At 49.9% G+C, this 22,479-nt stretch overlaps 3 protein-coding genes across 4 annotated transcripts; 1 reads left to right on the top strand and 2 right to left on the bottom strand.

The window, feature by feature from the left end:
• Positions 1-793: 793 nt before the first annotated feature.
• LOC133501079 (H-2 class I histocompatibility antigen, Q9 alpha chain-like) lies at positions 794-19,463 on the bottom strand. The gene is made up of 8 exons (XM_061820523.1): positions 19,459-19,463; positions 4,556-4,681; positions 3,329-3,595; positions 2,955-3,233; positions 2,170-2,478; positions 1,841-1,957; positions 1,728-1,745; positions 794-1,620 (listed from the first exon to the last, which is right to left on the bottom strand). The coding sequence occupies exons 2-8, from the start codon at positions 4,617-4,619 to the stop codon at positions 1,586-1,588; spliced, it is 1,089 nt and encodes a 362-aa protein (XP_061676507.1). The 5' UTR covers positions 4,620-4,681; positions 19,459-19,463; the 3' UTR covers positions 794-1,585.
• LOC133501086 (H-2 class I histocompatibility antigen, Q9 alpha chain-like) lies at positions 5,698-9,482 on the bottom strand. The gene is made up of 7 exons (XM_061820536.1): positions 9,327-9,482; positions 7,506-7,772; positions 7,132-7,410; positions 6,669-6,977; positions 6,340-6,456; positions 6,212-6,229; positions 5,698-6,104 (listed from the first exon to the last, which is right to left on the bottom strand). The coding sequence occupies exons 1-7, from the start codon at positions 9,388-9,390 to the stop codon at positions 6,070-6,072; spliced, it is 1,089 nt and encodes a 362-aa protein (XP_061676520.1). The 5' UTR covers positions 9,391-9,482; the 3' UTR covers positions 5,698-6,069.
• On the top strand, positions 10,252-20,682 carry LOC133500956 (protein MTSS 1-like). Of its 2 annotated transcripts, none has more exons than XM_061820271.1 (15): positions 10,252-10,884; positions 12,561-12,622; positions 13,088-13,161; positions 15,755-15,839; positions 16,179-16,270; positions 16,351-16,425; positions 16,554-16,565; positions 16,639-16,796; positions 16,865-16,972; positions 17,049-17,146; positions 17,237-17,459; positions 17,840-18,064; positions 18,429-18,566; positions 18,647-18,803; positions 18,956-20,682. In XM_061820271.1, exons 1-15 carry the CDS (start codon positions 10,816-10,818, stop codon positions 19,540-19,542), a joined length of 2,163 nt encoding a protein of 720 aa, XP_061676255.1. In that variant the 5' UTR covers positions 10,252-10,815; the 3' UTR covers positions 19,543-20,682. The 2 variants fall into 2 exon arrangements, with proteins under 2 accessions (XP_061676255.1, XP_061676263.1); XM_061820279.1 differs by lacking the exon at positions 10,252-10,884 and adding an exon at positions 12,219-12,432 and having other exon boundaries at positions 18,956-20,681.
• The last annotated feature ends 1,797 nt before the right edge of the window (positions 20,683-22,479 follow it).

Raw genomic sequence — 22,479 nt, 5'->3', positions numbered from 1 at the left:
CAAACGTGAGAGCGGAGAACCAAGTCTGGAGTCGAGACTTCAACATTTCGACGGCAACTCTTCATTTCAGGTAGAACGTTCCAGCGAAAGAACAAGCCAAAATGTTGGAGCAGACATATTGCCGCCCCACCCCGAAGAAGGAAAAACAAATCTGGGGCCGCTAAAAAAAAAAATGTAAAAGCCTCGGGACGTGAAACAAAACAAGAATATTCCCACGTGTCATTCCAAAAGTATATTCATGAAAAAAAAGAACTTTATCACCACGCTTCGTTCCTAAATGACAGAATTACAGAACATTTGTCGTCGTCTCAAAATTGCCCAGGAAAGGTTGAACTTTCACCTTGACGCATTTCGCGTCGTTCGTGTTTGAGAACGCTCCGAACGCGCATTTCTTCATGTTCCGAAGAAAGAGAATTCCGCGTTTCGAAGGAGTTGCGAGGCTTCCACTTGCGCTCCTTGTGTGGTTTTTGGCGAGCTTTCAGATTTATTCTCCAGTTTTCCAGCGTCGGGAAATATAAACATGTTGGTGTCATGTTCCTCCTCCTGCAGAAGCAATATAAAGACCAGAAATATGTTTTTAACCCCCATTTTTGAAAAACCTCTTGGAGCCACTAGGGCGGCGCTAGAGAGTAACGGGTGGCCTCCCCCTGCTCGAAAAACCTGCTGAGTTTTTATTTTATTTTTTTTTTAAACCCCCTGCAGTCACCAAAAGACCTGCAAGTTTCACAAGGGACTGCTTAGACAGCTTGGGGGCGGGGGGTGCAAGCCATGTGACATTAATAATGAAATCTGATCATTTTTCTGAAGCATTTTATTAACAGACTTTGAAGTGATATTCTGTGGAGTGCCACAATCATCAGCGTTCGATTCCGCCCTCCCCCCAAGGGACAAAACGGGCAGCGGGGATGCCTCTCAACTTCCCACCGAGCGGAACTTCTTCAACAGCGTAAACCGAGGGTTGGCGTTTTACCTGCTGGTCGTCCATTTATTGGGCCAATATCTTCGACCCCCGTTCAAATAAGTGCAATTCATAACTTTGTCAATGTTTATTGAAGCAAAAGCGCCGATTGTGTTTATTCCAGTCGTGGTACGCAGGAAAAAAAAAGGTAAAAAAAAAAAACAAAAAAATCACTGAATGCAATACAAATGAAATTTAGGGGTACAAAATACAAATCAAAGATATGAGGAAGTGTGTCGCTCAGCATACAAGCGAGTTACACGAAAAAAGTGCACTCGTGATGTATTTAACTTTGAAGTACAACACATTGGCAATCAACGGTTCATTATCCATTTTTTTCCCATAATTCAATTGTGTGATAATTGATTGATGAACCCCCACAAAATTCAACAACGAAAGAAGAAACCAACTCGGCCGACACAAAATCATCGCAGAAGTGACATCGGAGTCGTGAAACGTGATTTGAAAAACGCCGGCGAGGAGGAGGAAGTCCTCAGAAGGAGGCGAGTCACTCGAGCGGCCACAAGTGCAGGAAGGACGGCAGAGCAGATCGACGACGGGAACTCGGGCCCAAATCCACGATCCCCGAAAACGTTGGTCGGACTCACCGCGGACGGCCGCCGCGTCTCACTCGGCGGCGGGATCGGAACCGGAGGAAATGGCTGAAGGGGAGGAAGAAAACGTGCTCAGACGAATAAATTTGAAATGACATTTCGGGTGCGGCCGTGACGGATCTTCTACTTCCGGAAACAGAAAATCTTTTACTTACAAGCTTGGGAATATTCTCCTGAAAGGAAAGAGGAGAACTGTCAACGTTTTCTTTTTGTCGCAAACGTAAACAATGTTCTCTTGTCGTCGTGGCCGAACATTCCCATCGCTCACCTTTCCCGCTTCTGTAGCGCTTGACACCGACCGCGATCCCGACCGCGACCAGCGCCAGAAAGACGACCGCCAGGACGGCGCCAGCGATGGTCAGCATCAACTTCTTTTCTTCTTCTTCTACGGAAAATCGACAGAGAGGTTCGACATTCAAAGACGACATCGGATGCAGTGAAGTTGTGTTGAAAACTTGGGACGGCACAAAAATTAAGCAGTTTGAACACGTTCCACTCGTGAGGAAATGAACCGTGCAGCAATTTGGCAGAAGGAGTTCCGGGTGCGCCCGGTGAGTCGGTCGGCTTCCGCGTTTGTGCCCGATTTTCGTCGCTCACCTTGGATGCGCCTGTTGCTGCGGATGTTTTTTCTCTCCAGCTTGGTGACGATGTCGTCCTTCACGCCGGACAGCTGGAACACGCAGTCGTAGCGGCCCTCGTCCCCGTCGGCCACCTCCGCTTTCAGGTCGGCCGTCATCTGGAAGGTTCCGTCGTGGTTGCGGAGGGTCTCGCTCGTCTCCGCGTCCTCGTAAAGCTCATTCCCGTCCTTCGTCCAAAACATGGCGGCCGCGCTGGGGTAGAAACCCGTCGCGTGGCAGGTGACCGGAGAGGACGGCGTCTTCTGGAGGAGGGACACCGTGGGGAGCTCTGCGGGACCGGAGAGACGTGGACACCGGGTGAGAGGGGGAGGGGGCGTAGGGGGAGGGGGATGAGAGGAACAATGATGGACACGAGAAAAGATGGAAAGAAAAAGTCAAGTGCAAAGGGGGAAAAATGTGCGGCAGAAAAAAAAAAGGGAGAAGATTGTGAGGAGGAGGAAAACAGGAAAGAAAAGAAATTGAATGGAGTGTCTGAGAAGAAAGAGTGGAGACAATGTATGAGAGACGGATGGAGAGAAGAAAATATGCAAAGAATCAAAATTGGAAAGAATGTGAGAGAGTTGAAAGACTGAAAAACAAAAAGATGAACGTGTGAGGGTGGGAAAATGGAGAGAAAAAAAGAAGGAAACGAGAGAAAAGATGGATGGATGAAGAATGTGTGAGAGGAAAAGAGCTGAGGAGGAAGAGTGCAGCTTGTAATGGCGGTGATGTTCCTGAAGGGGGCGTGTTAACGAGGGACCGCACCTGTTCTCATCAGGAAGTCCCTCCCATTGGTCACATGCTTCTTCAAGTAAGAAGGACAAATCTCGGTGTAGTAGTGCTTCTGGTTTAGATTCCAAAGTTCATCGCTGTCCCACTTGAGCTTGGTGACGAACGCTTGTGGATGAGCTGCGATCCATCTCATTTCCTTCAGATCCAACGAGATGAAGGCTTCTCCGTCGTAACTGTCGTGACGGAAACCGTCAACCTCGTCAGTCTCGTCGTCCCACTCGCAGCCGTACATCGTCTGGACCATGTGAACACCTGAGAGGACGAAGTTGAAGTGACACCGCGGCGGGGGATGAGGAAGAAAGTCATGGAAATCGATTTTCATCATCGAAGGTTGAACGGCGACAGACCTCCAGTTTGGTTGAAGCGCTCTTTCACAATTTCAATGTTGACTTTGTTGACCTGCTCATTATTAATGCTGATCTGCGTCTCCGTCTCCCAGTATCGAGGCTCTTCGGCGGTGATTTTGTTCATCCAGTCCTGCTTGGGTTTTACTTTCCTGCTTTTGCTGTCGTAGTGCGAAATCGGAACGTCGTCGACAAAGCCGACAATGAAGAAGTCTGGCGTGTTTGGAATCTGAGAGCTGGCGGTCCGAAAATACTTGAGCGAGTGAAGCGCTGAAAAAAAAAAGAAAAATGAAAAGCTCTATTACTCCTTTGTTTTATGCCCCAAATTATTACGCCACTCCTATATTTGAAAAGATTTCATCTTCAATTGAAATATTTCAATATCTTTTTGAAGAAAATATATAAAAAAAACAAAAAAAATCATACAACTTCTTTTCTGGTCATTTAAACGCTTCAACATTTCAAACACATTTTTACACAAAAATGTCTTCATGGACTCCACAACAGAAGCCCAAAATTCACTTTGATTTCTAAAATTTCATTTTCACATTGATCAAGTTAAAATGATGCCCCTGTCGAATAAATTTGCGCTTTACGACAGATTTGTCATGAAATAGATTATATATTTTGTAAACTTAGGTGGTACCTCTGTTAATTCAATATTCAAATGATTAATAAGTTGTCAATAAATAAAGCCTTGCAATTATATTAAATTGTTTCCTTTTGTACATCTTACTCAATTTTGTTATTCTACTTTAGTAAACAGTCCACGTTTCCTTTGAGAATTTGCGCTTCACTTTTTGTGGCTTCAGCAGTTGTTTTTTTCACTTGCCCCCAAAAATAAGTGTTTCATAATTTATATTACAAATGTATAATACTGTGTGTACTGTTTTTATAAGATTTTATGAAGAAAGATTGAAGTAAATACCTCTTTTTTGTCTCAAATATGCAAATTACAAGTCCCGTTTCCATGTTTGAAACATTTTGGTCCCCAGATGAACATACACCCCCCCAGTAGAGTTTTTCACTTTTTGCTGGTAGTTCTGCTCTTACCCTCGAAAAACGAGGATTTGTTTTATTTTGAAATGCTGGCTCCTTCATTCCCAGTGCCAGAACTTGTGACCTTTGACCCGAGCAGCCCAAGCGTTGCTTCCGGGAACGTCCCGAGCGTCAACAAGAATCGTTTCGGACCCGATCGGGCTCATCAAGTTGTGGACAAAGTGCGCTTACCGGGCGTCACGCTGCGGATTTGCACCGCCGCAGCAAACAGGACCAACAAGTTCAGCGTCGCCATGTTTTGCTCCTTCTGGCCCACAAAGTGCCAACGACGACGACTAAGACGACGACGACGACGACTTCCTCGACCGCCGAACGCCCAAATGAAGGCGAGGCGGGAGGCGCGCTTTAAATAGCGGCCCGCGCCAGCCAATGAGAAGGCGGCCTGCGGCGGTGACGTCACTTTCGTTTTCCTCTTTTGGGGCGACACGGTTGGACTCCCGTGGCGTCGTTTTGTCGCGCAAACGGAGTCGAGGGTGCGAAATCGGAGACGAAACACTTGCTTTTCGACGCTTGTGCTGAACCAGCGACGCTTTGCTTCTTCAGGTTGGGGCGAGGTCAACACCTTCGGGGAAATCACGTGACCCATTTGTTGAGCTCGTCTTTCCTCATTTTTCCTTTCAAGTGGTCCGACTTGTCCTGTGAATAAATCCTTCTCAGTCCATTTTTTCCTGGAAAACTTCCGCGCTCCTTGTCCACGTTTATCCATTTTTTGACAGTGCCATTTTGGGAAGGGTGACTGATAACTTCGTTTCATTTTATCAATGTTTGGAGTTCACTCGAGCCTCCTCGCGCAACGGAACCATTTTTTGGATTTCAAAAGAGCCACTTTCACACGTGAAACCACATCCGGTTCCTTCTTTCCGCTCATGACGCCCGACAAGATCCGTAGCAAAAACAACCCTCCATCAATTTTGGCACGCATTCATGTTTTCGTGTAGTTTGCAGACGTTGGTGCTCATACAGCGACGCCGTCTGGTAGCAAGTGGTAACTACAAGCAGCCTCTCTTGTAAATCACGTGACGAGGTTGGTGGGCGGATCCCACGGGTAGCGGACGTGCCCACGACGACGTCATGTTGAATGTGGCGCCCAACGTGGAAGAGCGACAAGTGGGTTTTTTCAGAATCACTTCCTCCCTCATGACTCCAGTGAACGAAAAGCGGAAGTGTTTTGCCGTGATAACAAAAGATACTTTTCACTGGCGTCACTAAAAACAAAATTTTATATATATATTTAGTTTTAAATACATTCAAATATGTAAGGAAACATGTCGCTAAGCATTCAAGCTAGTTACACGAAAAAAGTGCACTTAGGATGTATTCAAATTTGAAGTACAAAACATTTGCATTCAAAATTTTATTTCATTAGGTCCCATTTTTTCAGAATTCAATTGTGTGATAATGAAAAAGAACAAATCCTTTTCATGTTGATTGATGAAACCCCACAAAAGTCCACAACGAAAGAAGAAACCAACTCGGCCGACACAAAATCATCGCAGAAGTGACATCGGAGTCGTGAAACGTGACTTGAAAACGCCGGCAAGGAGGAAATCTTCAGAAGGAGGCGAGCCACTCGAGCGGCGACAAGTGCAGGAAGGACGGCAGAGCAGATCGACGACGGGAACTCGGGCCCAAATCCACGATCCCCGAAAACGTTGGTCGGACTCACCGCGGACGGCCGCCGCGTCTCACTCGGCGGCGGGATCGGAACCGGAGGAAACGGCTGAAGGGGAGGAAGAAAACGTGCTCAGACGAATGAATTTGAAATGACATTTCGGGTGCGGCCGTGACGGATCTTCTACTTCCGGAAACAGAAAATCTTTTACTTACAAGCTTGGGAATATTCTCCTGAAAGGAAAGAGGAGAACTGTCAACGTTTTCTTTTTGTCGCAAACGCAAGAGCAATAATTTTTTCTCGTCGTCGCCTTCCCGACAGGCCGAACATTCCCATCGCTCACCTTTCCCGCTTCCGTAGCGCTTGACACCGACCGCGATCCCGACCGCGACCAGCGCCAGAAAGACGACCGCCAGGACGGCGCCAGCGATGGTCAGCATCAACTTCTTTTCTTCTTCTTCTACGGAAAATCGACAGAGAGGTTCGACATTCAAAGACGACATCGGATGCAGTGAAGTTGTGTTGAAAACTTGGGACGGCACAAAAATTAAGCAGTTTGAACACGTTCCACTCGTGAGGAAATGAACCGTGCAGCAATTTGGCAGAAGGAGTTCCGGGTGCGCCCGGTGAGTCGGTCGGCTTCCGCGTTTGTGCCCGATTTTCGTCGCTCACCTTGGATGCGCCTGTTGCTGCGGATGTTTTTTCTCTCCAGCTTGGTGACGATGTCGTCCTTCACGCCGGACAGCTGGAACACGCAGTCGTAGCGGCCCTCGTCCCCGTCGGCCACCTCCGCTTTCAGGTCGGCCGTCATCTGGAAGGTTCCGTCGTGGTTGCGGAGGATCTCGCTCGTCTCCGCGTCCTCGTAAAGCTCATTCCCGTCCTTTGTCCAAAACATGGCGGCCGCGCTGGGGTAGAAACCCGTCGCGTGGCAGGTGACCGGAGAGGACGGCGTCTTCTGGAGGAGGGACACCGTGGGGAGCTCTGCGGGACCGGAGAGACGTGGACACCGGGTGAGAGGGGGAGGGGGCAGTGAAAGGCAAAGAGAATGTGTGAGAGGAAAAGAGCTGAGGAGGAAGAGTGCAGCTTGTAATGGCGGTGATGTTCCTGAAGGGGGCGTGTTAACGAGGGACCGCACCTGCTCTCATCAGGAAGTCCCTCCCGAAGTTCACAAACTTCTTCAAGTAAAAAGGACAAATCTCAGTGAAGTAGTGCTTCCGGTTTAGATTCCAAAGTTGGTTACTGTCCCACTTGAGCTTGGTGACGAACGCTTGTGGATGAGCTGCGATCCATCTCATTTCCTTCAGCTGAAACGAGATGAAGGCTTCTCCGTCGTAACTGTCGTGGTAGAAACCGTCAACCTCGTCAGTCTCGTCGTCCCACTCGCAGCCCAACAACGTCTGGACCATGTGAACACCTGAGAGGACGAAGTTGAAGTGACACCGCGGCGGGGGATGAGGAAGAAAGTCATGGAAATCGATTTTCATCATCGAAAGTTGAACGGCGACAGACCTCCAGTTTGGTTGAAGCGCTCTTTGAGAGTCTCAATGTCGACTTTGAAGACCTCCTCATGATTAATGCTGTACTGCGTCTCCGTCTCCCAGTATGAAGGCTCTTCGGCGGTGATTTTGTTCATCCAGTCCTGCTTGGCTTTGACTTTCCTGCTTTTGCTGTCGTAGTGCGAAATCGGGACGTCGTCGACATAGCCGACAATCAAGAAGTCTGGCGTGTTTGGAATCTGAGAGCTGGCGGTCCAGAAATACTTGAGCGAGTGAAGCGCTGAAAGAAAAAACAAACAAAACAAAAATCAAAATATGTATCACTCGTTTGTGATGCGCTCCAAAATCTTACACTAATCCTATTTGAAAAGATTCCAACTTTAATTGAAATATTTGAACGTCTTTTTGAAGAAAATATTTTGATTTAAAAATGCGACTTCTTTTCTGACACACAAACGTCTTCGTGGATTCGACATCGCAACCTCAACATTCACATGATTTTGATTTCTGATACTTCTGTACCACAATAATAAATAAAATGATGCCCTCGCTAAATAAATGTGTCCTTTACAACAGATTTGTTCAGAAATAGATTATATATTTTGTCAACTTACGTTGTGCCTCTGTTAATGAAGTATTCAAATGATGAATAATCAGGATTCATAATCAGATTTATTTGGGCAAGTGTGTAAAAAAAATGTTTTTTTTTAAATACACCCAAGGAATTTTTCTCCGGGCGGTCGGCGCTGCCCTGGTGCGACATACGGAACGAAGAACGAGATATTTCTATTTTTCGGAATTATTCCTTATAAAAGTCGTGCGGGATGTAAAACCTTCACCGTTTAGAACAGGTACGGGATAAGTGTCGTCCCACGTTGCGTAAATCTTGTACCGTCCCTTCACCCGTTCGCGGTTCCCGTTCTAGACCAGTGCGATGCCAGTTGGACCGGCAGAATGTGAGCGACCCGACAATGGCGCAAGGCAGAAAATAGTCAAATTTGCGGATTAAGAATGGAAAGACTTCATTGCCAGAGGGGAAAAAACTGTTCGGATGCCTGCTAGTTTTGACTTTCGTTGATCTGTAGCGCTTTCCCGACGGAAGGAGCTGGAAGAGCCGGTGGCCGGGATGTGGAGGATCCGAAAGAATCCCGCCCACTCTGGACCTCGTTCGCGTTGGGTGCAAGTCCACAATAGTGGGTGGAGTGGCGCCGACAATCCGTTCAGATGTTTTGATTGTCCGTCGCAGTCGGAGTTTGTGGTGACCCCAAACCAGACTGTGATGGAAATCCACAGTCTGTAGAACGGTCTCAGCAGCTCTCGCCGTCCTTCCTGAAGGAGCCGCAAGAGGTCCACCCTTTGCTGGTCTTTTTTTGAGGATGGAGTTGATGTTTGTCTCCCGCTTCAGGTCCCCTGGGACTGTAATTCCCAAGAACTTGAAGGTCTCGACGGTTGACACAAGACAGTTGGACAGTATCAGGGGCAGCTGCGGTGAAGGTTGCGTCCTGAAGTCCACAATCATCTCCAGAGTCTTTAGAGTGTTCAGGATTTAACAAAATACCTCTTTTTGTCTCAACTATGCAAAGTATAAATACTGTTTGTCGTTTAAACGTTCCTGTACCCATGTGAACTTACAGCCCCCCCGTCGCCACTTGGCAGTTTTTCACTTTTCGCGGGTAGTTCTGGTCCCAATTCCCCTCGAAAAACGGGGGACTGCTTTATTTTGAAATGCTGGTTCCTTCATTCCTGTGCCAGAACTTTTGACCTTTGACCAGAGCAGCCCGTAGTAACGCTTGGGCAACGTCAACAAGAATCATTTTGGACAAAGTGGGCTTACCGGGCGTCACGCTGCGGATTTGCACCGCCGCCACAAACAGGACCAACAAGCTCCGCGTCGCCATGGTTTGCTCCTTTTCGCCCAACGAGAAGGCGGTCTGGCTGTGACGTCACTTTCCGTTTCCTTTTGGGGCGACACGATTTGGACTCCCGTGGCGTCGTTTGCGCCGCTCAAACAAAGTCGAGGGTGCGAAATCGGAGACGAAATTAAAAAAAAAAAAAAAAAAAAAAAAAGCAGCGCAAACGTCGTTCGTTTCGCTTCCTCCGGGTGGAACCGGGTCCAGAACTTCGGGGGAATCACGTGACCGCGCCAGACGACTTGCGCAGGAAGCGCTCAGGAAGTTGAGAAAAAGTTAATCGTGAATAAAAATGATGATCATCTTTTTTTAAATGGAGTCGCCGTTGAGGCGTGGGGAATCCAACTGGAAGGTCTCAGCGGGAGATGAGAATCTTCCGTGTTTTCAGTCTTGTCCACGTGATTTTTTTTTTTTTAATACGTCGAAGTCGACCGCAATCTGCACGCCATATTTGTGTCCACCTGGTGGCGGTGTTCTCCCACAAACAACGTGCGCTCAAGATTCTAACGCTCATTGAATGCGACGTTGACTCGTTCGCGGTCAAAGCAAGCCTGGTGCTCACTTGTGTGCCTTGCGGGGAATAAAATATCATTCGTGTTAACTCCTGACGATTTGCTACTTCCGGTCCACTTGCCGACAATGTTTATGCAGTGTCGTGAAGTATATTGCGGTGTATTTTATGCAGAGTAGCGCGGTATTGCGCAATACAGTATCGGAATAAAAAATGTCCTGTCATACATAGTGTAGCACAATCTATTGTGCAATAGTAGCGTAGTAGTATGTAATATATACTCGAGTACTGTATAGTACAGTGCAATTTATTCATCCATCCATTTTCTGTTGCGCTCATCCTCACGAATCAACCTGTACACGTTACGAAAATACATTATAATGCATGACTTTGTAGTACATTGTAGTACGGTTTGTATAGTATGTATACAGTACATGGCATAATATAATTGACTGTGTAGTGTTTTATAAGGTATAATGCAGTGTGCAGAATTAGAATGATGTTGTGTAGTGAAATATTTAAAGTAAAATATAGTGCAGGGGACGAGCAATATATTAAAAAAAAAAACCGCTTTATCAGAGGGCGTGGTCAAACTGACGCGCGTTCACGTCGTCCCTGACAGACAGGCGCGTTCCCGACGCGTGGGTGGCGGGGGGGAAGAAGAGCAAGATGACGACGTGGATGGCGGCGGTCGTCCCCGCTCGCTCCCCCAGCGCTCGCGTCCTCGTCCCCGCGGGGGCAGCGCCCGCATCCCCGCCGGGGGTCCACTAGACGCGTCCCCTGCTTGGCCTCGCTCCCCCCGCGCTCGGGCTCATTATTATTCCTTTATACATATTTCCACCCCCCCCCCCCAAAAAAAAAAAAAATACTTGATGGATAACGCGCACGCCCACTGAGCCAAGATGGAGACCATGGAGAGGGAGTGCAGCGCGCTGGGGGGACTCTTCCAGAACGTCATCGCGGACATGAAGGTAACCTCGTGGATCCTCATTTTCATCAAAATTCATAATCATCATGTGACGGGGGGGCGGGGGGGGGGGGTGACGTTATACCGCACAGGTGTCGCGCTTGGGGATTTTATATGTGGAATGTGCCACACCCTCGGGCTTCATTCCGCAAGTCAGTGGACCGGCTTGGTTCATCGCCCGCTATCTCCCGTTTGGTGTCGTGCCCTCAATGTATCCCACAATGCATCTGAGGAACTATCTGGATCCACTCCGTGCACTCCACGACCTGGCCTGACCTCAAAAGATGAAAATCCAAAGCAATTCACCTTCAATCTAACGGCATGAAAAAAAAAAAAAATATATATATATATATATATATATTTTTTTTTTTATTGTATTATTTAAAAAAAATATATATTGTATATTATATACATATGTTTGTAGATATATTTTTATATATTATATATATTTATTTAAATATATATTTTCGGGGGGGGGTTGAAAAAAAAGTGATTACGATTGGGTTAATTGTTTGCCTATTTCACTGGTGAAAATGATATTTTGAATATTTCATCTAGAACGTTTTCCTTTCGGCATTGTAGCATTAATATTTGAACAGAAAACGAGGATGCAGAGGCTGGGGGGGGCGGGGGGGGGCTCGCCTCTCTTTTGTGCAGTTGAGCTCAGACTCCGGTACCCCATCTCGGCCTGTCGCCATGGAAACACACCGGCCTAATCGGGGTGCTCGGTCGCGGCCGCTCGAACGTTCGTCGGCGATTTGCTGACCGGGGTGGTGAACGCGCTGCTTTCCTTGGTCGCGGCGAATGTGAGACGGATGAAAAATAAAAATAAGATTGCAGACGAAATGCAGACCGCATCCTCGAGGTTCATCAGAGGGCCGCCGTTGCCACGGTGACAATATCTGCGGCGGCGTGCCCCGCCCCCGCGTCCGCCAACAAAGGCCGGCGATCAATACAATACCTGGATAAAAGCATCGCAGGCGAACATCAAAAAGATTTTTTTCTAAAAAATGGACTGAGGCAAACCTCCGCTTGGACGTCGTTTCCTCTTTCCGGGATGCGGTGTTGCCGTGGCGACGGAGGGCCAATCCAGCCCGGCGCAGCTGGAGAGGAGGGCGAGCGACGGGTGGTGCGGATCTGTCAAACGACGTTGAAGTCGAACGCACCTGAAACGGGAGACGTGCGGAGCCAAAAATATTGACAATTTATTGATATTTGTATTTTTCTTTGTTCTAAATGTCGTACGGGGAGCGGCACCGACTCCCGGAGTCAAATTCCTTGCGCGTTGTTCCGTACTAGCCGATTCTGGTTCTGATTTCAATGTCGTTTCCTCTCAATCGATTCCACCTCCTGGCCAGTGGGGGGCGCTTTGCGCGTGACGGCTGGCTCGGACAAACATTCCAAGCGAACTGAATCGCAAACGAAGGAATCGAAACGGAATCGAACTGCCAGGTTCTCCGCGATACGTAGACAAAATCTTAAAAAGATGGCAATTTCGCAGAAGTGAGACGTCAAACGTGACCGACGTTTATTTTGGGGGATGACACAAAAGGTATTCAGCCGCAGCCTGTAATCAATGGCTGAATCGATCACCTGTTGGATCACAATCTTTTGAATCATACGACGTTTTAATCGTCCAACACTACTGATCGATTTCTTCTTCTTGTCTTTGCTCCGCAGGGCAGCTACCCGGTGTGGGAGGACTTTGTCAGCAAAGCCAGCAAACTGCAGTCGCAGCTCAGGTAACCTTTGCCGTTTTTTTTTTTTTTTTTACCTCTGCAAGAGGTCGCGCGACTCCGCTGGGGTCAAATCCGTTAAAGGGGGAAATCCAGATTTATCCTCACCTGATGAAGAAATAGCAGTATCGGTTGATCGGGAAGACGGAGGAATACTTTCATACATACGCGAGCCAGGGTTCCAGGCGGCGGAGGCCGTTAGCCCTGGACACCGAAGCTAGGCTAATGGCCTCCGCCGCCGCCGAGGGCGGGCCACGAGCCGAGCTTCGGTGGTGGCGGAGGCCTTTAGCCTAGCATCGTAACCTTCGTAGGCTAGGCTAAAGGCCTCCGCCACCACCGAACCTCTTGCTAAAGGCCTCCGCCGCCTGAAAGATCGGCACGCGCACCGGTGACACTGGGGGCTTGTTAGCTTGTCATTAGAATGAGCTTCGTAAGCTAGGCTAAAGGCTAAAGGCTTGCGATGTTTGGCAGGACGACGGTGGTGGCGGTGGCGGCCTTCCTGGACGCCTTCCAGAAGGTGGCGGACATGGCGACCGGCAGCCGAGGTAGGAGGCCGGACTCGGCGACAGCTCGGCGGAGCAAGCGCGGCGGTCGCAAGCGCTGACCCACGTTCATAACCTCACTTCTAATATCTGTTTTATGAAGCTGTGGGTGGCGTCGTGCTACGTTCTTCACGGGCTAAAGTCATACATGTGTCAATTTGGTGTCATTGGAACTGTTTTGAAGTGAGTTGTGATATTTTATTAAGACAAAAGTAGTGCTTTGTTGCCATAGAATTCTATCTTGGGGCTAAATAACTATGTTGACAAGAGTCGAGGGGTTTCATTTCGACAAAAGCAGAACATTGACGCTGTTCTGCGGCTTCTTGATGCCGAGGAACTACGTCGAAATCGGTTGAGGAGTTTCCTTATGACAAAAGTAGCACATTGAGGCTTAATTGTGGCATCTTGGTGTGAAGAAACAATGTTGAAGTGAGTTTTGGAGCTGGTTTCAGACAAAAGTAAAGCTTCGGCACCCTCCTGTCTCATCTTGGTTCAAGGAACTTTGTCGAAGTCAACTGAGGCGTTTAATTTTGACAAACAAACAGCTGTGCGTCGGTCTTGTGGCATCTTGGTGTTTAGGAACTATGTTGAAGTGAGTTGAGGGATATTCTTTCGACGAAAGTAATGTTTGATGGCATATCGTGGCATCTTGGAACTGTGTTGAAGTGAGTTGAGGAGTTTCATTGAGGGGTTTGCGCGTGTCCCGATCACCCCGATTGGGTGTCAGTACCAGGGTGGGAACTAGTAGCCGGTCCTCCGGAGGAGCTTCCGAAAGCAGACGTCAGCTGACAACGTTCCGACGCGCCTACTTGGAAAATCCCAAGACGGCCTTGGCGCATGTGGACGGCCGCCCCCCCCCGAGGGTCTTCGCAACACTGCCAGCGCGCCTTCGCTATTTATTCCTGGCGTGACCTCGTCGCTCTCGCCGGGAATTCTCTTGTCTCGGTGTCGACACGGATGCCTTTCACGCCCTTAACGTCGCAACTCTCGTTTTTCTTCTTCTGCGCAATCGTTCCCACGTTATTCCCTGACAAAGTCGTCGTTTTTTTTTTTTTCTCTTCCCGTTTTCTGAAACACGAATTGGTGTCAAGGAAGTACGTTGCTCTCAACTTAGAGACAAGCTGAGCACGTCGGGGGAAAGAGATACGTTTAGCCCGGGTTGTCAGTGGAAGTTTCAGGCGTCTATTTCGAATCGTGAGACATTTATTTTGAATTCTGTTCTAATACACGTTTAAAATAATGTAATAAACTGTTTTGGGATCACAGTTTGTTGTATTTTTTTTAGGATTAAAAGCAAGGTGAGTTCAAGTTAAGTGTCAAACTAAACATAAAACAAAGACAAAACACTATATGTGCAAAAGTTGTACACATCTTAACCTAATGCTCATGCTAAGTAGCATCTACATCGCGGTGATTTAACCTATCCAGCAAAAGAATGAACACAAATGGAGCAGCAGTACCCGTCGACAGACAATGTCACAGTAGTCACGGTCGCATGTTCTTTATCCTCAGGGAAGAAGAACTCGTCACGGTACTGAAAGAAGTGCCGTCCGTGCCCCTGGCTTGAATTGTCGCATTGTGACAAAATAGCTTAATTATCACGTCATAACTTTAAAATAAAGTGCAATATGTGGTATTCTATTTGATCAATCTTTTTGTTTCTGCCGGCAAACACGGAAGTTCAAGATGATGACCCTGCGTGGGTGGGGGTGTTTTTTATTTTGCAACTCGGAGGCGACGGCATTTGTTTAAAGCCTCAATTTCCCGTCGCAAGAGAGGCGGCGCTCTGTGTTTTCCGGAACCTTTTTGAGTGAAAACTAAGGAGGAAAAGAAAAGGAAGGGGGGGGGGGGTTGGAGGAAAAGGGGGAGGGGTCTGTGGCGCAATGCAGCAGCGGCATCTTGGCCCCACCCTGACACCAGCGCTCCCTCGAAGCCCACAAGTGGAAAATTACGACCTCTCTTTTATCCGCTAAAGGAATCGACATGTATCCAGTTGCGTTTATATTATTATTTTTTTTTTTTGGGAGGGGGGGGGGGGACAGAAATGCACATTTTCTTTCCCTGAACCAGACTCCCAAATATGAATTTTTCACAAAATAATTTCTTTCAACAACAATTGGACAATTCTTGTACTGTGCACGGAAATATTTGGCAGCCACAACTTCAAGTTATTGGCGCCGCTGTACGGAGAGGCTCGCATCAAATATTGTTTTCATTCATTATTCTCGCGACTGTCTCATCGATTATTTGGGTGAAATATGATTTTTTTTTTGTGGTTGAAACAACAATACCAATACAAAATATACATGTGAGGTGTGCTCATTCACTTTTGCATACTTCCCTGACACCACAAGATGGCGACATTTTTTCCTTTCTCACGCGTTACAGTAAATTAAAAAAAAAAAAAATTGGAGTGGTGTCAGGTTATTATTATTTTTTTAATAAAATTAAAAATTGGAAAAGAGTATAATTTGCGAATTCGGGACAAATACATGTGTAATTGTGTGTGTGATAATACGAACAGGTGATAAATATTTACTGTGTGATGCATCAAAAACAAATTACGTTTGGACTGTATTTTGGATTTGGTTGCCAGGGGCGACGAGGGACATTGGCTCAGCGCTCACCAGGATGTGCATGAGGCACCGGAGCATCGAGGCCAAACTCAAACAGTTCTCCACGTACGTGTGTGTGTGTGTGTGTGTGTGTTGGGCAGGTGTCGCCCCCCTCCTCTCCCGCATCACCATGGCAACCCCTCCTCCTCCTCCTCCTCCTCCTCTTCCCCCCAATCCTCCATCTTGTTCCACAAAAATGCGACGTGAATGTTTATTTGTTTTAATCATTCTATTTATCATGCGCTTGCGCGTCGAGCGGGTGTCGCTCCCCGCACTTGCCCCGGATCGCCACGGCGACGCAGCCTCCCGACACCCCTCCTCCCTCTCCCGCCTTTTTTAAAAAAAAAAAAAAAAAAATTCTGCACATTTTTATGATATACAAACGTAGCCCGTGCGCCCGCGCAGGTTGTTTGTGGACTGCCTCATCAACCCGCTCCAGGAGCAGATGGAGGAGTGGAAGCGGGTCGCCAACACGCTGGACAAGGACCACGCCAAAGGTGCGCACGCCGGTGGACCCGACGGCGTGCCGCGGCGCGGCGCCGTTTTCACTTTTCCGTCTGCGCTTTGTTTGGTGCAGAGTACAAGAAAGCGCGGCAGGAGATCAAGAAGAGATCGTCGGACACGCTGAAGCTGCAGAAGAAAGCCAAGAAAGGTGTGACGAAATGCACGGTTTGATTTTTTTTTTTTTTTTTTTTTTCCGCCCAATAGCGCTTTTGAACACGTTTTCTTCCCCCGACCCGATCGCGACGCCGTCCGGCTCGTCCGGGACCGGATCCGCAGCCGACGTGTTCGGTGAGTTATCCCCGCGCGCGTGGTTGAAACGATAAAATGGGGCGATGGAAAAAAAAAAGATTCTCTCGTCCAGGCCGCGGGGACATCCAGCCGCAATTGGACAGCGCCAAACAGGAAGTGAGCGACAAGTACTTCCTGCTGGAGGAGGCGGAGAAGCAGGCGGTGCGGAGAGCCATGGTGGAGGAGAGGAGCCGCTTCTGCTGCGTGGTCGCCATGCTCAGGCCCGTCGTGGTCAGTCCGAGCGGAAGCCGGAGTCGGGGGTTTTTGGGGGTCGCGCTCATGTCGCTTGTGTGTGAAAGGAAGAGGAGATGTCCATGCTTGGGGAGATCAGCCACCTTCAGGCGCTGACCGACGACCTGAAGATCCTAACCATGGACCCGCACAAGCTGCCGGCGTCCAGTGAACAGGTCCGCCTTCGCTCTTCCTTCCGGTTCCTCCTCCTCTTCCACCGACCTCCTTCCTCCCCCCCCCCCCCCCCCCCAGGTGATCGTTGACCTGAAGGCGTCAGAGTGCGCCTGGTCCTATCAGACTCCGCCCTCGTCTCCCAGCACCACCGTCTCCAGGAAGTCCAGCATGTGCAGGTTGGCTAGCGTGGCGACCCGGTCCAGCGTCTGCAAAACGATCCCAGGTGCCATTTCGTCATCTGCGTCCTTGTCGCCCCCCACCCGCAGCAGCCTGAACAGCGTGAACAGCAGCGACTCCCGTTCCAGCGGCTCCCGCTGCCACTCTCCCACCTCGCACTTCCGCTACCGGGCCGCCTCCTCGTCCTCCTCGGCTCTGGCGCAGCAGGCGCCGGCCCGCCTGTCCTCGGTGTCCTCCCACGACTCGGGCTTCGTCTCGCAAGACGCCTCCCAGTCCAAGTCCCCTTCTCCCATGCCTCCGGACCCCTCGCAGGTGAGTGGAACCAGATTCCAAGAAAGGATCATATTTGGGCCATCTCATTCTGACCCTGTTTCCGTCCATCTGCGACACCGAGTCACCTTCTTAGCACAAGGATCTCCTCGTCTCCCGTCGCAGATACTAAGACAAAATCAAGAACCGTGATCACCAGGCAGACAAAAAAAAACAATTAGTACGAATGGAATTACTGGGAACCGGTTCTCGATAAAAGAACTGATTTTGGATTCCCGTCCCTAAGCGCCACAAAGGTTCTGGGGTATTTGGGCCTTGGTGGGGATATTTCAGAATGAATCCGGCCTCAATTTTTTTGTGAGTAGTGTTAAGTCTACGCTTCCATCGACGTCACGGTACAATTCTTGTTTTTCACCCTTCAGTTGTCCAACGGTTTTGACCGTCTCGCTCACCCCTGGCCGAGCGGCGTGCCGCGACAAGACATCCGCTTCCGCTCGCCATCCTTCCCCCCCTCATCCTCATCATCCTCCACCGCCACCTCGCCCCCGTCGCCGACCCATTGGCCCGTCCGGTCTCCTCGTTTGGCCGACTTCTCGCCACTGTCCTGGTCCGTGACTTCGTCTTCGAGCCGGGTCCCGTCCTGGAAGGTCCTTTAGTCCCCCGCGCTCGCTCTTCATTGTCTGTCTCATCGACTTCATTGTTGCCGCTCATCCAGGTCGCGGTCATCAGGAAAAAGTTGAATGGAGGCGGCCGGACTCTTCCTGATCGTTGGGGACGTTTCACCTGAATCCAAAACTCTTCTTCAGTTCTGAATCTCAGGTCTGGTGTGTGTGGTTGTTCAGATTCAGAACTGAGAAGCATTTTCGATTAAAGGTGAAAGGTTCTCCTCAACAACCAATAGTCCGGTTGCCGCCGTTCAACTTTTTACAGATTGACTTCATTGTGATTAGCGTAGCAACATGCTAAGATCTTAACATCACACGCTGATTGCGACGCGACTTGCCTTGCTAGGACTGGGCCAAGCCGGGCCCGTACGATCAGCCCATGTTCAACGCCCTGAGGAAGGGCAAGGAGAGGAGGGAGGCTGTTGACCCCCAAGCGGAGGACCTGCAAGGGGGCAAGGGAAGCCCCCGTGTGACATCACCGAAGGTTCGTAGATCAGATGAATAGCATCAGAATCGGCGGAGACATATTTTTTTCTCCTTCGCGTTGATGACGCGTTTGCACAGGAGGACAGGGAAGCCCACGTGGAGCTGGCGAGGGCACTGGCCCGCAGTCTCCACTTGGATCTCCAGGGCTCCAGCAGGGACTCGCTGCAGGGCTCCAGCGGCTACAGCAGTCAAACCAACACACCGTGCTGCTCCGAGGACGCGGCCTCCACGCAAGGTGGGTCGGCTGGGCTTTGTTTAGTCGGTGACGGGGGACGGGCTCGGGGGGTTAGCGTAAGTGAGGTTAGCGTTGGTGGGTGAAGGGTCAGTGTTGGAGTTATTGAATCTCTGACCTATGTTAAATATAAAATGTCTGTCTGGCCTCGTCAGACTGCGACTACTTCTCCACGGCAGCGGATCACGAAGGCGACCGTCGCAATCCCGACGCGGACAAGTCGCCCGGCGTCCCGCGGCCCGGGGACCTCTCTCACTCCTGCCGCCGCTTGTTCCAGTCCAAGCGCCCCGGGTCATCCTGCGTGCCTCCCGGCCCCTCGGCGGTGGTCCCCCCGGGGGTGGCCACCATTCGCCGGACGCCGTCCTCCAAACCCAACTTGAGACGCCAGTCGGGAGGCCTCGCTTTGGGCCCGGTCCCCATCAAGCCACCCATGGTCCCGGTCAAGACACCCACCGTGCCGGACCACGCCGGCTTCCCTCGGGCCAGAGCATCTGAGGACGCCAGCGCGCCGCGGACCCCCAAGAGCCCCCCAGGCACTCCCCTCTCACCAGGGAGCAGTGGAACCTTTTCGCCTCACTTTGATCACTGCCGGGGGCCCGAGCCGGAGCGACGTCCTCTGCCGGAGCTCCTGGAAGAGACGGAACACGGAGATGGCGTGGACGACTTCCTGGTGGCAATCCGGCGCGGCGTCAAGCTGAAGCGAACGACGACCAACGACCGTTCGGCACCCAGGATCCACTGAGTCCGCGATGCGAGTTTTGCGACCGGGCCTTCAAAGACTTTACGAACCGACGCGGACCAACAGTTTCTCCGACGCTGCAGCAGTTTTGTCGCAACAGTCACGCATTTCCCCGTCTGGGACTTCCCCGACTGGAGCGCTTATCCCTTTAGCAGTCAGGAATCAGACTCTTCTGGAGGACGTTTTGTCCGGGACGTGTCAAACGTGAGCGTCAGGCGTCAAAACGCGGCGGTCAATCCCTCCGTAGATGTCTCAAGTGCCAAAATCTGCTCCAGTATCTCATTTATTCTGCCTCACTCGGCCGCAAGGACAGAAGTGACGACAGGACGCTGGAGTTTGCCTTCGGTCTGAAAGTGTTTCGCATGTTGTTGCTCTTGTCGTCGATTATTTAGCGTCGTCTCCGACCGGTTTGTCACATCCCCACTACGGTGCGTGAGCCGATAACGTTGCGTTTTTACAGTTTATTTTCGGAGAGGCGGACAGAGGTCAAGTCAGGTGGAGTTTATTTGACATGTTGGATACGTTGACGTGCGTGTAATTATGTATAAAAGACTTACGGCCTACAAGTAACGATCTTAGCGTAGACGCGCTCGTGTTGTAACCCTAGTGGACGGAAAGGATAAGGATAAGAATTCGTGACTAGTTGATTGTCGTCGATCACCAGCGAAGCGAGGGATCGCCTTCTCAACCTTCTCGTACATCGTCAACTATCGCGTCAGCCGGTTCACAACCGAAGCGCTACAAGCGTACTGAAGTAGAATTTGCAGCTCCAGAGAGTTCGTGAGTGTCCGATAGTTTGCGTTTGTGTTTAGCCGCTGATACGGATTCCTCGGTTGCTGTCGTCGAGTCGATGCTGTGTACCGTACTGTATTCATTTCCGTCTTTTACGACGCGGCGTTACTCGGGAGCGTTTCCTGACCGGTTGCCGTCCTTCCGAATGCGTCCGCAGGGCCAGGACGCCCGTTTGGGTCGGGCCTGCGAGACCGCCGGGCTCTTGTCTGTGGTGTGGCTGATGCGCCGAGCAGATGAAGCCGAATGTGACGGGCCTCCGAAAGTTGTACGCTCGCGACGGTTTCAGCCTTGAAGAGTTCAATACAGAAATGATAATAATAAAGAGAAACTGTCGGGTCCCGGGTGTGTGACTTTTGCTTGTTCGACTCTCACGTGAGTGTCCGTGCGGATTCTCGGTCATCCAGCTCATTTGGGTAAATGGAGGAAACTGGACTCTTTACTGTCACGTAAACATGCCCCAATGGTTTGCGGACCATTCCTAAGGAACTATGTTGATGTGAGTCCAGGAGTTTCATTTAGACAAAGGGAGCGCATTGCTACCCTGTCGTAGCATCCTGTCGCAAAGGAACTATGTCGAAGTGAATTGTCAAACATTTAGACAAATGTTGGACTCTTGTCGCTACCTTTCGGAATTTCGTTGCCAGCAAACTAGAAATGAATTGGGCAACCTTCATTTGGACAAAAGGAGCAGTTTGCTGCCGTTCTCTGGTATCTCGGTGCCACAGAACGATGTTGAACTGTGATGAGGATCTTTATTTAGACAATAGTGCTTTGCCACCATGTTTTGGTATCTCACTGCCAAGGAACTATTTGAAGTGGGGTTGAGGCGGTTCATGGAGACAAAAGTAGTGCTTTGCCACCACCCTATGGTATTTTGGTGCCATGAGACTATGTTGAAGTGATTTTAGGAGTTTCATGTAAACACAAGTAGCTCTTTGGCGCCATTGTGTGGCATTTATAGGCAGTTCTAAACCTCCTTGGGGACGGGGGTAGGTCAAGTCATCTGTCCAGAATTTGTACACTGTTGTTCTCAAAAGTCCTTTCCTGTGTTTGAGATCCAAATGACCCACTTTGTCCGGACCCCCCAAGCGGGCTGCCCCCCTAACGGACGAAAAGGTAGAATCCACAGGCCAGCACGAGACCGACGGCCAAGGCCACGGGCGACTTCATCACGTGGTTGCAGGCGTGGCAGAGGTGGGTCCACGCCGGCGAGGGCTCCACCAGCCGGTCCACCCTCTCGGAGATGGCGCGCAGCCGCGCGCAGATGTCCCGCAGGTCTTGGCGCAGCTCGTCCAGGTCCATCTGGGTCTGCCGCTTGATCTCCATGATCATCTGGTAGAGCGTTATGTTGACCTGCTGGCCGTTCCTCGTTACCTCGAACATCTCGCGGCGGAAGGCCTGGATGTCCGCCGGGCAGGCTTCCATCCTCCGGTGGCGGCGCGGCGGCGGCGGCGGGACGCGGTGGAGGCCCGGTTCGGGACGCAAAACGTGTCGACCCAGCTCTCGAAATCCTCCGTTCGACAGCGCGACAAAGAACGGCTCGCCTCTCATACGGCGCGTCGACAAAGACCAAGCGGGCGATGAGGAGCTGTGTGATGTCATATTAAGGAGGGGCCACTGCAGCTGGTCCGTGGACTTTGCGCGAAAGCGGGACTGCGCCCTGGACCGGTACCCAGCCGATCAGTGGCCACAAATAGAGACACACAGTCTTGAACCTTGAACCGAACCCGAACAGAGGTGAGACGAGGGAACTATGTAAGACGATCCCAAATTAATTTTGGTCGCATCTCAACTAAGGCGGCCTAACATTACTCATAAAAAAAATATAGCTTGAAAAAAATGCCCCCGACATGCACGCGCGCACTGGTAAATACCCCATAAATCTCGCTAACAACCCAGGCTAAACTGAGCTCCGGCGTGACAAACAAAGCTTGTCTCTCAATTGAGAGCAATTCCAATTTACGTGGGCTTTGTCGCCATCTTGTGGCAATATAGGGATTTATGAAAAGAGCACAAGGATTTTTTTTTCTTCGTCTTGTTGTATGAAAATATTTTTAAAATTACACGATACTGATTTACAAAAACAACGACTTGGTGAGTTTTCTCATACATAACGATTTTTTTGGTATATTTTGGTGTGTGATCGCA

This window comes from Syngnathoides biaculeatus, chromosome 1, assembly GCF_019802595.1.
Source record: "Syngnathoides biaculeatus isolate LvHL_M chromosome 1, ASM1980259v1, whole genome shotgun sequence".
Taxonomy (NCBI): domain Eukaryota; kingdom Metazoa; phylum Chordata; class Actinopteri; order Syngnathiformes; family Syngnathidae; genus Syngnathoides; species Syngnathoides biaculeatus.
This window is presented reverse-complemented; position numbering and strand designations above follow the sequence as displayed.

Bases quoted from the DNA above. Each gene is read 5' to 3' on its own strand.
- LOC133500956 (XM_061820271.1), top strand. From the start codon at position 10,816: ATGGAGACCATGGAGAGGGAGTGCAGCGCGCTGGGGGGACTCTTCCAG. The intron at 16,797-16,864 runs GTCAGTCCGAGC...TGTGTGTGAAAG, and splicing joins CCATGCTCAGGCCCGTCGTG to GAAGAGGAGATGTCCATGCT. The intron at 17,147-17,236 runs GTTGGCTAGCGT...CCCCACCCGCAG, and splicing joins AGGAAGTCCAGCATGTGCAG to CAGCCTGAACAGCGTGAACA.
- LOC133501079 (XM_061820523.1), bottom strand. From the start codon at position 4,619: ATGGCGACGCTGAACTTGTTGGTCCTGTTTGCTGCGGCGGTGCAAATC. The intron at 2,479-2,954 runs GTGCGGTCCCTC...CCGGTCCCGCAG, and splicing joins GGACTTCCTGATGAGAACAG to AGCTCCCCACGGTGTCCCTC. The intron at 1,958-2,169 runs GTGAGCGACGAA...GATTTTCCGTAG, and splicing joins CAGCAACAGGCGCATCCAAG to AAGAAGAAGAAAAGAAGTTG.
- LOC133501086 (XM_061820536.1), bottom strand. From the start codon at position 9,390: ATGGCGACGCGGAGCTTGTTGGTCCTGTTTGTGGCGGCGGTGCAAATC. The intron at 7,411-7,505 runs GTCTGTCGCCGT...TCGTCCTCTCAG, and splicing joins GCGCTTCAACCAAACTGGAG to GTGTTCACATGGTCCAGACG. The intron at 6,978-7,131 runs GTGCGGTCCCTC...CCGGTCCCGCAG, and splicing joins GGACTTCCTGATGAGAGCAG to AGCTCCCCACGGTGTCCCTC.